The 13587-nt window shown below is 40.5% G+C and overlaps 1 protein-coding gene and 1 long non-coding RNA gene across 9 annotated transcripts in view; one reads left to right on the forward strand and one right to left on the reverse strand.

Moving 5' to 3' along the window:
• Positions 1-13587, forward strand: part of SBNO1 (strawberry notch homolog 1) — a 62520-nt gene that overhangs the window by 10846 nt on the left and 38087 nt on the right. The window contains exons 2-7 of one of the 8 annotated variants that reach the window (XM_021073992.2): positions 799-930; positions 1917-2021; positions 3872-4184; positions 6979-7079; positions 9688-9784; positions 11303-11463. In XM_021073992.2, the coding sequence (XP_020929651.1) occupies positions 799-930; positions 1917-2021; positions 3872-4184; positions 6979-7079; positions 9688-9784; positions 11303-11463 (909 nt within the window). The remainder of the gene's footprint in view (positions 1-798; positions 931-1916; positions 2022-3871; positions 4185-6978; positions 7080-9687; positions 9785-11302; positions 11464-13587) is intronic. The other 7 variants (XM_021073994.2, XM_021073993.2, XM_021073995.2 and 4 more) reach the window with 7 other exon arrangements.
• LOC146396545 (uncharacterized) overlaps positions 3519-13587 on the reverse strand; it is a 179840-nt gene continuing 169771 nt past the window's right edge. Inside the window, exon 4 of the long non-coding RNA XR_014827381.1 lies at positions 3519-3583. This is a non-coding gene — a long non-coding RNA (uncharacterized LOC146396545). The remainder of the gene's footprint in view (positions 3584-13587) is intronic.

A 13587-nucleotide genomic window follows, 5' to 3' on the forward strand; every position in this document is an offset into this window, starting at 1 on the left:
CACAAATCTGACTATGTTCTCTATCTGAAAATCCTTTAGTGACCCCTGTTACTCACAGGAGTAAATGGACTATTTAGCATGGGGTACAAGTCTATGGGTGATAAATTCATTGTCTCTTGCCATCACCTTCATGAACCTTATATTTCTGTTCTGAGCTTTCTTACCCATGTGGAATTAAATTACTCTAGCCATCTTAGGGTGCCAGTGTCTTTTATGTCCCCGTGAGTTTGAATGCACTTTCCAGAAGATCCTTGTCTGCCTGGGGAATTCTTCCTTGAGACTCAGCTCCACTGTCATCTTTGTAACCTCTCTTCTCAGGTGAATTTAGCATTTCCTTCTCTGTTCTCTCAGCATTTTGTAGACATATACTCTTGCTGTGATTTATGTACTTGTCTGTCCTTTCTTTTTCTTTCCTTTTTGGCCACAGCTGCAGCATATGGAAGTTCCTGGGCCGGGGCTTCAGTCCCAGCCACAGCTTCAACCTATGCCACAGCTGTGGCAGTGTGGGATCCTTAACCCAGTGCAACCGGCTGGGGATGGAACCCATGCTGAAGCAGAGACAGTGCAGGATCCTTAACCCATTGTGCCACAGTAGGAACTCCTGACCACATCTTTAATTTGAATTTCTTGAGATCAGAGACTATTACTCTCTTTCATCCTTTTTTTACCTGATATGTTGCAGATTCTTTGTAAATATTGAATGAATGGATCGGTAGAAAATATTGGTTTATATTTAGAAGAGATTTAGTTGTCATTTTAAGTATTTTATGTTACTATTTAATATTTTTTTTTCTAAAGATGGTGGAGCCAGGGCAAGATTTACTGCTTGCTGCTTTGAGTGAGAGTGGAATTAGTCCGAATGACCTCTTTGATATTGATGGTGGAGATGCGGGGCTTGCAACTCTGACACCTACTCCTCCAGTACAACAGGTAAGAGTTTTCCAAAGCTTCTGTAAAAAGTGAGTTTTTTCTTTTCTTTTCTTTTTTTTTTTTTTGTGTGTGTGTTTCAGGGCTGCACCTTCGGCATATGGAAGTTCCCAGGCTAGGGGTCAAATCTGAACTTCAGCTGCTGGCCTAGGCCGCAGCCACAGGAACATGGGATCCGAGTCACATCTGTGACCACCACAGCTCATGGCAATGCCAGATCCTTAGCCCACTGAGCAAGGCCAGGGATTGAACCGGCATCCCCATGGATACTCAGGTTCATAATTTGTTGAGCCACAAGGGGAGCTCCCCAAAGTGATTTTTTTCTAAATTTTAATTTATTCTTACAGAATTAGGTATTAATTTTATTTACTTATATATTTTTATGGCCACACCTGCAGCATTTGGAAGTTCCCAGGCCAGGGGTTGAATTGGAGCCAAGCTTACCACAAAGTTGGATTCTGAACCCACTGATCAAGGCCAGGGATCAAATCCTTATCCTCACTGAGATGTCAGGTCCTTAACCTACTGAGCTACAACAGGAACTCCAAGCTTTAATTTCAAATATTTATGTGAATTGTCATGTTTATGTTGAGTATTAGTCTTCATTCACAAGGCGAAAAACACTTGCAATGAATATCAGGACATTTTCTGCTTTGATACATAATGTAAAAGTAAGAGATGAGTTGCTTAGAGTTATTGTGGGAGGATCACTAATCTCAATAGTTGTCTTCTTACTTTGTAGGAGCGTTTTTCTAAGGTTTCAGTATACACATTCTCTGAAAGCAAAAATAAGATTCTGGTGTTAGTGTAGTTTAGTGGATGTTATGCTTGCAAAGATTGTTACTTTATACCTGATACCAGTGATTTTACATTCTATTTGAATGTAAAGCTTGAAAAATTTTTATTTTAATGAAATAATCTCTTGTTCTTGAAACAGAATTCACTGCCATCATTCTTTATTTCTTTCTCTGATGTTGTTTTCTCTCCAGTCAGTGCCACTTAGTGCATTAGAACTAAATTTGGAGACTGAAGCAGCAGTTCCTGTTAAACAAGAACCAGAGACGGTATCTACTCCAGCATTATTAAATGTTAGGGTAAGAATTACTTAGATTTGTGAAAATAGTTTAGGCCTATAGTATGAAAATAATCTTTGATATAAAATAGTTTTATTTTACTATTTCTGCTTTTTTCTGTTTCCCAGTATTCTACTCTCACCTCCCTTTATAAAACATTTCTTTCACTCTTATGGAGTAATGCCGATCAAAAGATAATTAGGAAAAAAAACATTTTTTAAGTTTATTTATTACAAATGATACAAAATTTGTGAAGTAAAGATGAACTACACATTACTACACTTTTCATTTTTACTTATTTCAGCTTTTGTCTATTGGTATATGTAATTTTTGTGATTGTTATTATTCTCTAAATATAGAGTTCCTCTGACCTTGCTTTAACCATAGCAATTATTAACTTAAGCCTAGTGGTATAAAACTATTGGGTAAACTATTAGGTTAAAATTTGGTAACTTGTGATAAATTATTGTTGAGAGTTATATTCAGAAGTGATAGTAATCTGTAGTTCCTGTTGTGGCTCAGCGGAAACGAATCTGACTAGCATCCACAAGGACTCAGGTTCGAGCCCTGGCCTCGCTCAGTGGGTTAAGGATCCAGCATTGCCATGAACTGTGATGAAGGTTACAGACATGGCTCGGATGTGGCGTTGCCGTGGCTGTGGTGTAGGACAGTGGCTACGGCTCCTATTTGCCCCCTACCCCAGGAACCTCCATATGCCGCAGGTATGGCCCTAAAAAGACAATAAAAATAAAAAAGCAAAAGTGATAGTAATCTAAAAGATTCTTGGTAGAGGAGTCATGGAGAAATAAATAATTTGAAGGGGAATGGAAGTGGAAATAGACTTAAATTTATAAAAATATCTTAATTGTACTTTAGTTACTTGTAGCAGACATTGTTGTCCTCAAATCTTGACCTTTTATTTCGTTTTTTTCCTAACTACTCCCTTCCCCAACTATAAAAAATAAAATGCTGTGTAGCTTTGCCTTAGTCTCAAAGGAAGCATCCACATTATTGTTAGTATTTGTAATTTACCTAGGTGGATCATTCATGTACCATTGGAATTTAAAACAACTGTGCTTGGTTGGCATTATCTTACTGGTATTATTAAGATAAATGTTAGTGGAATCTGTATGATTGCAGACAAAGCATTGAACAGAAATTATAGAGTGTTAGAAATGGAAAATGGTCCTCAGAGATTGTGGGCCTCCAGAGGTGGAGTGAATTGCCAAATGTTATCTTATTAGTTGAGTCAGTGCTGGGATTAGAAATTATGTTCCTAGTCCCTGTATTATGTGGGTTACTGTACATCACAGCTTGCTTAGGATGGTCTCATTTTATGCTCGCTGCCCCCAATACTACTATCATACCTTCTTTTCCTCAAAGGTGTGTTTTAACTCGGTAGTTTATAGCTACCCAAGTAGTCTAATAGTTAATATTAGAAATGAAGTGCCAATGGTTAGGTGAGATTCTTAAGTCAATTTTATTTTATTTTATTTATTTATTTTTGTATTTCTGTCTTTTTAGGGTCGCACCCGTGGCATATGGAGATCCCCAGGCTAGGGGTCAAATTAGAGCTGTAGCTGCTGGCCTATGCCGCAGCCACAGCAACTCCAGATCCAAGCCATGTCTGCGACCTACACCACACCTCAGGGCAATGCCGGATCCTTAACGCACTGAGCAAGGCCAGGGATCGAACCGCAACCTTGTGGTTCCTTAGGCGGATTGTTTCCACTGCGCCTTAAGTCCATTTTAGATTTTTAAATGGACTTTAAAAAGTGGACTGCTGCGTTTGGACCACTCTGTTTGTGGCTATGGTCTGATTAGAGAATAAAGAATTTCACGGGTGTGATGTGTATGGTTTTCTTTTCTAGCAGCAGCCTCCATCTACGACAACATTTGTGCTGAATCAAATAAATCAGCTTCCAACCTTGGGATCTACAATTGTAATGACTAAAACACCACCTGTAACAACGAATAGGCAAACCATCACTTTAACAAAATTTATTCAAACTACTGCAAACACACGTCCCTCGGTCTCAGCACCAGCAGTGCGAAATGCCATGACCTCTGCACCTTCAAAAGACCAGGTTCAACTGAAGGACCTACTAAAAAATAATAGTCTGAATGAACTAATGAAACTGAAGCCACCAGCCAATATTGCTCAGCCAGTTGCAACAGCAGCCAGTAAGTCTTTTTGTTTTCAACAGAGTAAACTGTCTCTCTTAGTTAAGATATGTCAGTGTGTTTTTAAGGCTGGGGCATTCTAAAGGAATGGGCAAGAGATGTTTGTAGGGTGATTCAGAACTAACTTTGTCTCTAGTGACAAATGTAATTTAAAAAATCAGATAATCTTTGAGTTTGAATCTGTACCATTGTGCCTTGTGGCTGTAGTTTTACTCTTGGGTTATTGTCCTGAACTAAGTGGAGCCTGGCAGCCAGATGCCCATTGAGAAATCATTTTAAGCATCTTAAGACTGATTTCCATTCTTTGCCATGGAGAGCATGACCATGGCCCTGACTTAGCTGAGGTGCAGGGCACCATCTGAAATGGCTCTTGGAAGACTTGGGGATGATCAGCAGTTAGTGGAAGCTGCTTTTCATTAAAGTCTTTGAATTTAATGAGAAAGACTGCTGCTATTCCATTGTGAAGAAAATGTGTGGGTTTTTTTGTTTTGGGGCTGCACCTTCTGGGTATGGAGGCTCCCAGGCTAAGGGTCAAATTGGAGCCATAGCTGCCAGCCTACACCACAGCCACAGCAACTCAGGATCCGAGCCGCATCTGTGACCTGCACCACAGCTCATGGCAACGCTGGATTCATTGAGCAAGGCCAGGGATTGAATCCACAACCTCATGGTTCCTAGTCGGATTCGTTAACCACAGAGCCACGACGGGAACTCCCGCAGTGTAATTTTTAAAGGACAAAAGGCTGTAAGTCAGGGCCATCCTTGTGTGGAAGCCTGAGAAATTGTTAGCCTAGACCAGGGCTGAAAAAGAAACATAGTAAGTGAATGCTAAAGATAAAGCAATGTTTGTATTGTAGGACAGGGTCTTTTTTTTTTTTTTTTTGCTGCCTTGTTGCATATGGCGTTGCTGGGCCAGGGATCAGATCTGAGCTTCTGTTGCCACCAAAGCTGCATCTTTGGCAACACCAGATCCTTAACCCACTATGCTGGACCGGGGATCAAACCTGCTTCCCAGCATTTCCAAGACGCCACTGATCCCATTGCGCCACAGCAGGATCTCTGAAAGGGTCATCTTGTTGAAAGGGAAGAACATTAAAAGTATGACACTGTAAAGAGCAAGGATTTGCATGGTTTTGCATGTTCTCTTGTCTGTGTGAGTGCTACCACCTTTGAACCCTTTAGCTCTTTGGGTTTCTCTTTGGATTCTGAATTGAGCTCCAGTCGTATAACTCTTTTTTGTTTTTTGTTTTTTGTTTTTTTTTTTTTTGTATTTTTTTTTTTGCTATTTCTTGGGCCGCTCCCGCGGCATATGGAGGTTCCCAGGCTAGGGGTCCAATCGGAGCTGTAGCCACCAGCCTACACCAGAGCCACAGCAACGCGGGATCCGAGCTGCGTCTGCAACCTACACCACAGATCACGGCAACGCTGGATCGTTAACCCACTGAGCAAGCGCAGGGACCGAACCGGAACTCCGTTGTTGTTTTTTTTTGCTTTTTAGGGCCGCACTTGTGGCACATGGAGGTTCCCAAGCTAGGGGTTGAATCGGAGCTGCAGCTGTGGGCCTACAGCCATAGCAACACCTGCAGCTGCCACAGCCACATGGGATCCGAGCAGCATCTAGGACTTACACCACAGTTCACGGCTACGCCAGATCCTTAACCCACTAAGGCCAGGGATCAAACCTGCAGCCTCATGGATCCCAGTTGGGTTCGTTAACTGCTCTGCCACGATGGGAACTCCTGTATAACTCTTCCTATGAGCTGTTTGCTGGCTCTCCTACAGTCATATTAAACAAATCTGTGCTCCCAAATAAATTTGTTATCTCTATACCAGCTTCCTTATTTTGCTAATACTTTAATCCTAGCTATTTTGTAGTCCCAAGTGACAGGCTGCCGAAGTACTTCCAATATAGTAGAACACATAAGGTGCTAATTAGTTCTCCAGGTGTGATTTTCACGTTGTGAATACCAGGTACTGGGAGTGCTTCAGGGATACTTGAAGGATGGAGGCTAGTTTTAGGGGTTTTGGAATCCTCAATGAAGCAGTTCCACTTTGATTGATATTCTGAATGAGAGGTTCTACTGCTATATCTAAAAGTAGTTTGAACGAGTTCCTACTGTGGTGAAACAGGGTCAGTGGTGTCTCTAGAGTGCTGGAACCCAGGTTCAATCCCCAGCCTGGCACAGTGGGTTAAGGGTCTGGTGTTGGGGCAGCTGTGGCTTGAATCTGATCCTTGGCTGGGGAACTCCATATGCCTTGGAGCAGCCAAAAAAGAAAAACAGCTTCATTGTTTGTTTGGATCTTTATTCTGAGGGAAGGAAGACAATATAGTTCCCAAATTAGTCTTTTTCCCTTTCCAGAAATAATTATTTTGCCTTGGAAGTTAGTAAGTACCTCCAAATCAGGTGAGACTGATTCTCAGTGTTAACGCCAGGTTTTTTTTTGTTGTTGTTTGTTTGTTTTTAATGAACCAAGTGAAATGTGTTAGAGTAATGTTGGCTCTTGGTACTTGTTTTGAATAAACTTGTTTTGAATAAAACAGTGTTCTAGTTAAGGTGTTTTTTTGATAAGTAGTTGCTAGATTTCCTGTGCACACATTTCTTTTTAAGTTGTTTTCTAATGTTTTTACCTCTGTAATTATATACAGTTTTTCATATTTTTATCTTTACGCTTAATTCAGTAAGCATATTGGTTTATTATTTGGTTTGTGAAGTGGGTAAACTTACTGAAATTTTTAAAAACTGTAAGAAAATAGAGATTTTGTTCTAAAAGATAAATTATCTCTCCCCCTCAGCTGACGTAAGCAATGGCACAGTAAAAAAAGAGTCTTCTAATAAAGAAGTAGCAAGAATATGGATAAATGATGTGAAAATGAGGAGTTTTTCCCCAACTATGGTGAGTATCTGTATTTTTGTGTGGTTCAGGCAAATTGATTCTATACATGTATTTAATACTTATGCAGTGTATATCCCTACCTATGAGGTAGGTTTCTGACTCTCCCTTTTAATATACGTACAATTTAACACTGCAGGGTTTAAGTAATAATATAAGACATAGCAAGAGGTACATTGTGATGCTCTCAGTAAGGGTTATGAGTTTGGAGGAAGACTCAGTAGCCCATAGACTTCATTTTATGGAGGAGGAGACATCATGGAGCTTGAGTGTTGAGTGTGGAGAAACTTTGAGAGGGCATTTTAGGAAAGGAACTGCAGCATTAATAGGCACAGAGGAGGTGATAGCTGTGTGCTTAGGATACTTGGCTAAGGGAAGAAATTGGAATGATAAATTGGGGGCTCTGTGGAGGGTCCTGAATTGTGTTTGATGGACTTGGGCCTTAGAGCAGCACCATTGAAGGTGTAGAGGGACCTGTTAGTGACTCACAATGGATTGGGATGGGGAAGAAAAGACAGGTTGGAAGGTTGGGTGATAAGTACAGGGTGATTGGAAAGGGTAAGGGGAAGGAAAAAAAGAAAATAGGAGGTGATTGTACATTGTCATATCAGAGGATTGATAAGACTGGGAATGGAATATGGAATTGGAGAGATAGCAAAGCAACCTGTGTCTGAGGTTTTGAATGGGGACCAGGAGAGCAACTGCTGGCATTATCAGTTTACTTTTTTTTTTGGCCCTGCCCATGGCATGTGGAAGTTCCCTGACCAGGAATCAAACCCACATGACAGCTGCCACACAAGCCACTGCAGTGACAACGCCGGATCTTTAACCTGATGCTCCGCAGAACTCCAGTATCAGTTTATTTAATGGTTGTATGCCAGCAGCTTACTTGAAAGTTGATTTTTTGGAAAATAGGAATGCATTTTTCTTTAACATTAGTGCCCAAATTCCCAGTCCAGCCCATGTTGCCAATAGCATGCCAAAATTTCCATATTGTTCTAGCAGTTAAGAAATATCTAACAGAGATTGCAAACTGGTAACCTGTGGACCAAAACCAGTTGACAGATGTGTTTTGTTTGGCGTCCACATTATTTTGAAAATTTTTAAATGTGTTGTTAACCCATAAAAATCCCAATTTCTAGGTCCTCTTTGAAAAATAGTACCTGACAATACCGGGCACACATTTCCCACCTAGTATTAACATGCCTAGAGTTGAACATTTACTTTCTGTGTTGGTCAGGCATTCCCCAGTATCAGTCTCCCTCCCCTTCATGTATCTCCTTGACCCTAAGCTTGCTACCTGCTGCCATTTTATATCCAGCTGGCTTAGAAATATAAGCCTTGTCCCTGCATTTTGCGACCAATTAATCCTCCAGTTATACCCATGGTAAATTCTTTTTTTCAGTAGGGAAATAAAAGATAAAGGGAGAAAGGATGCTATGCTATATGGATGCTATGGTCATTTAGCATAGTTTGCATTCCTACTTTGTAAAAAGGTGCAAAGGAGGGGATTGGGAGGACTTAAGAGTTTTAGTAATTTGCCCTAGGCCACACAAACAAGAGCAGAACTGTATTGGTATCTGTTTCTTTGGTAGCCCCATTTTGTGTCTTTGTTTCTGAAACTGGGTTTCATTTTAGCATACTTTCTGAGAGCGTTTGGAGTTTTTTGGATTTTTTTCTAAGGACTCTGGGTTGATGTTGGCTGGATGTTTATCTACTGTCTCCCTTTTCCTTCCCACGTTTATTGAGCATCTGTGTGTCATCATATGCTGCTGTAGTCTATATTAAAATAAATTAGTAAAAATAAGTAAAAGAGGAATTTGACCTTACCTTTTAATTCCATGTTATCCTTGGCATTACCTGTGTGTGTTCTGACTGGGTCTTCTCTTTGTTGTTCTCCCCTCCTTGGTATACCAGCTCTCATAGGTTCTTCCCTACACTCTTTTCTGATCAAGCATGTGTGAATAAAGAGCATTCCTAGAGTTCCCACAGTGGCACAGCAGCTTAAGACTCCGACTGTAGCAGCTTGGGTTGCTGTGGAGGCGTAGGTTCAGTCCTGGGCCTAGTTCAATGCATTAATCCAGCCTTGCCGCAGCTGCGGTATAGGTCCCAGCTGTAGTCCTAGCTGTGGCTTGTATTTGATCCCTGGCAGGGGAACTTGGGAGATGAATTGAAAAGAGGGTGGGATGCGACATTTAAAGAGAGTTTCTGCCCATGACACTGTAGGATGTGCTTCTGGGGCTCATCCACCTTTTCTCTTCTCTCCACATCTCTTGCTCTTTCTATTTCTGGTATTAGAATGAAGAGTGAGGACTGGAGGAGGTTAGAGAGAATGCTGGGCTTCAGGGAGGGTATTGAGGGGGAAAGTAGTTTAAGAAGATAGCGGAGCCCTTTTGGTGATCCATTTGTGTGTTTGAGGTGAGGGTAGGTCATGGATTATCTGTGCTCATCATTGGAGATGCAAAGAAGTCACAAAGTATGACCTAGATTTTAGGGAATACAAAAATGGTATTGTATGGCATGTTTCCGAGATTAGAGATAGTGGGTATTCCTGTTCTTTGGGCCTCCAGTGTCTGGATGTAGAGTTGATTTTACTCTCTCTCTGTTATAGAAGGTCCCTGTTGTGAAAGAGGAAGATGAACCAGAGGAAGAAGACGAAGAAGAAATGGGTCATGCGGAAACCTATGCAGAGTATATGCCAATAAAATGTATGTCTTTGGGATTTGTCAAAGTAATGAAAGACTTCTGATTTCCTTTTGAACTTATAAAAACTTCCCACAGACATTACTATCTATTATGATCTATCCTATTGGGTACCTTAGTATTTGAAAAGTGTGAGCTTTATATATAATACGTTTTAAACTATAGTATATTTTAAAATAGCTACATGAAAATTCTGCTTTTTAAAAAATATTCCTACGCAAATTTAGAACTTTGTTTTAGAATGAGGTCTTTTAAAACCAAGAGTTAAAAAGCTTTTTCCTTTCAAGTTAATTTTGCTCATATCAGCAGTGATTGTAAAATCATAGTAAATTACAGAAATGTAAACATATATCTTAGCTTTATATGGCTTAGGAGAAGAAATTCTAAAAACTCAGACATCTTTAAAATGTGCTATTTGAATTCAGTGGTTTACATTAACACCATTTCTACTACCCTTTTTCCATGACTGTGATTCATTTTTTTAGTGGCCACTGTATTGTTGAAAATTAATTTTTAGCTTTTATATAAAATTTTTCGGAGTTCCTTTCGTGGCACAGTGGTTAACGAATCTGACTAGGAGCCATGAGGTTGCGGGTTCGATCCCTGGCCTTTCTCAGTGGGTTAAGGATCTGAGCTGTGGTGTAGGTTGCAGACGTGGCTCAGATCCCATGTTGCTGTGGTTCTGGCGAAGGCCAGTGGCTACAGCTCCAATTGGACTCCTAGCCCAGGAACCTCCATATGCTGTGGGAAGTGGCCCTAGAAAAGGCAAAAAAAAAAATTTTTTTTTTTTTTTTCACTTTTTCATTTTATAGGATAAGAAGGGGAAAAAAATCTGTGGCTAGAATTTGTCTCTAGAATTTTTCTCATATGTTCTTTGTCTCTCTAAAAAGTCACTAATTAGACCACTTAAACCAAAAATCTGTTTACCTTAGTATGGATTCCAACATCCTATAGTTTTCTGGTCACTTAAAATGGTGCTTTAATCTAGGATTATGTTCTGTTAATAAGGGTGAACCTAGTGGTATGAACTGTGGTGTTTTTCTAGATCTTTATTTTATTTTTTTTTATGGCCGTACCTGTGGCATACGAAAGTTCCCAGGCTAGGGGTCAAACCAGAACTGCAGTTGCCAGCCTACACCACAGCTGCAGCAACTTGGGATCTGAGCCGCATCAGCTCACAGCAATGTCAGATCCTTAACCCACTCAGTAAGGCCAGGGACCGAACCTGAATCCTCATGAATACTAGTGGGATTCTTAATCCACTGAGCCACATGGGAACTCCCTCTAGATCATTTTCCATCAGCAAGTCTCTGTTTAAACTATAAGTAATTGATAAATAGGTCATTTTAGTCAGATTTAAAGAGTACTTCATTGCCAATCATTGACTTTACATAGGATCCCAGAGCGTATAGTTACTTAACATTTTCTGTGTTGGAGGAGAAATATTGCAATATTCTGTGGTAATACTGGGAGTGTTATTACTTAGAATAATTAAAATGAAGTATTTTTAAATTTTTGTTTAGTAAAAATTGGCCTACGTCACCCAGATGCAGTAGTTGAAACTAGCTCTTTATCCAGTGTTACTCCTCCTGATGTTTGGTACAAAACATCTATTTCTGAAGAAACCATTGATAATGGCTGGTTATCAGCATTACAGCTTGAAGCAATTACATATGCAGCTCAGGTAAGCTATAACATTTTATAACTGCTTACAATTTTATCTTTAGTCTTAGTTCATACGATATAGTTGTTTTATTTCAAAGTTAAGTTTTCCTTGCGTGAAAAATTTGTGAGTGTGATTTTTTTCTTTTCTTTTTAGGGCCGTACCCATGGCATATGGAGGTTCCCTGACCAGGGATTGAATCTCAGCCACAGGTGCAGCAACTGCTGGATTCTTTAACCTATTGCTCTGGGCCAGGGATCGAACCTGCACCCCTACAGTGACCCAAACCACTGCAGTCAGATTCTTGATCCACAGCACCACAGCAGGAACTCCAGAACTTGATTTTTATGGAAGTTTCATGTGTTAGGAAAATTAAAGGGTGCTGTGGATGTGGGGAATGCATTTCTAGTGGAAATAACAAACTGTCATAACCTTTTTGGAATTCACTGGGAATATGTATTAAAATTAAAAATACCTGTGGGAATTTCCTTGTGATGTAGTGGGTTGTTGGTTCAGTGGCTGGGGTCACTGCTGTGGCATGAGTTTGATCCCTAGCCTGGGCATTTCTGTATGTCATGGGCACGGCCAGAAAAAACTTTGTATTTGATTGTGCAGTCTTTGAAAGAATTATGGAAGACTGCCCACCAATTTGTTAGCTTTAGTTACTTGCTACATGTGAGGGTGGAAAGAAAAAATACAGTCACACCTCAGAGATATGACAGGTTCAGTTCCAGACCATCATAATAAAACATACATCACAGTAAAAAAAAAAGTTACATGAAATTTCTGGTTTGCAGTGCATGTAAAATTTAGTGTTTACACTAAAATGTCTATTAAGTGCGGAATAGCATTATGTCCAAAAAAAAAGTGTGCATACATAAACTTTATTTTTTTTATTTTTTGGTCTTTTCAGGGCTGCACCTTCGGCATATGGAGGTTCCCAGGCCAGGGGTCCAGTTGGAGCTGTAGCTGGTGGCCTATGATGCCACAGCAACACCAGATCTGAGCTGCGTCTGCGACCTGCACCACAGCTCAGGGCAACACCAGATCCTTAACCTGCTGAGTGATACCAGGGATTGAACCTGCCACTTCATGGTTCCTAGTCAGATTCGTTTCTACTGCGCCACAACTGGAACTCTATGCATGAACTTTAAAATACTTTAATGTTTTGAGTTCCCTTATGGCTCAGCTGGTTAAGGATCTAATGTTGGCCCTGCAGAGGCTCAGGTTGCTGCTCTGATGTGGGTTTGATCCCTGGCCCAGGAACTTCCACATGCCGAAGGCACAGCCCAAAAAAAGGAAAAACCACTTTAATACTGTAATTCTTAGGTGGTGTAGAGGGTTAAAGATCTGGTGTTTTCTTTGCTGCTGTGGCATGAATTCTATCTCTGGCCCAGGAACTTCTGTGTGCCTTGGGTGTGGCACCTCCCCCCTGCCCCCCCAAAAAAGAAAGACTTAAAAGCTGAACTATTCTTAGATCTGTGGGCTATATAGAATGGATGTTGTATTACAAAGCAGGCATGAAAATGACATTGATCTCCATCAGATCTTTTGAGTGCATCATCACTGAGCAGTAATATTTTGAAAGGAATCTTTTTTTTTTGAGCAGTAGTTCTCAAAAGTGGCTTTTAAATGTTCAGTAAACCGTGTTGTAAGCAGATGTGCTTTTTGTTATTCTGCTTTTGGAGCACAGGCAGAGTAGATTTAGTATAATTCTTAAAAGGCCCTAGGATTTTTGGAATGGGAAATAAATAAGCATTGCCTTCAACTTCAAGTCACCAGCTGCATTAGCCCCTAAAAAGTCTTCCTATCCTCTGAAGCTTTGAAGCCAGGCATTGACTTCTCTTTAGCTGTGCAAGTCCTACATAGCATCTAAATTCCAATAGATGGCTGATTTATCTGCACTGAAAATCTATTGTTTAGTGTAGCCACCTTTATTAATCATCATTGTTTAGGAGTTCCCATCATGGCTCAGCGCAAACAAATCTGACTAGTATCCACGAGGATGCAGGTTCAATTCCTGGCCTCACTCAGTGGCTTAAGGATCTGGCGTTCCTGTGAGCTGTGGTGTAGGTTGCAGACACAGCTTGGATCTGGCATTGCTGTGGCTGTGGCATGTGCCAGCGGCTACAGTTCCATTTTGAA

This window comes from Sus scrofa, chromosome 14, assembly GCF_054392235.1.
Source record: "Sus scrofa isolate SSC_HxYL_T2T_F1_AM1 chromosome 14, Sscrofa_HxYL_maternal_Yorkshire_Landrace_v2.0, whole genome shotgun sequence".
NCBI classification, from domain to species: domain Eukaryota; kingdom Metazoa; phylum Chordata; class Mammalia; order Artiodactyla; family Suidae; genus Sus; species Sus scrofa.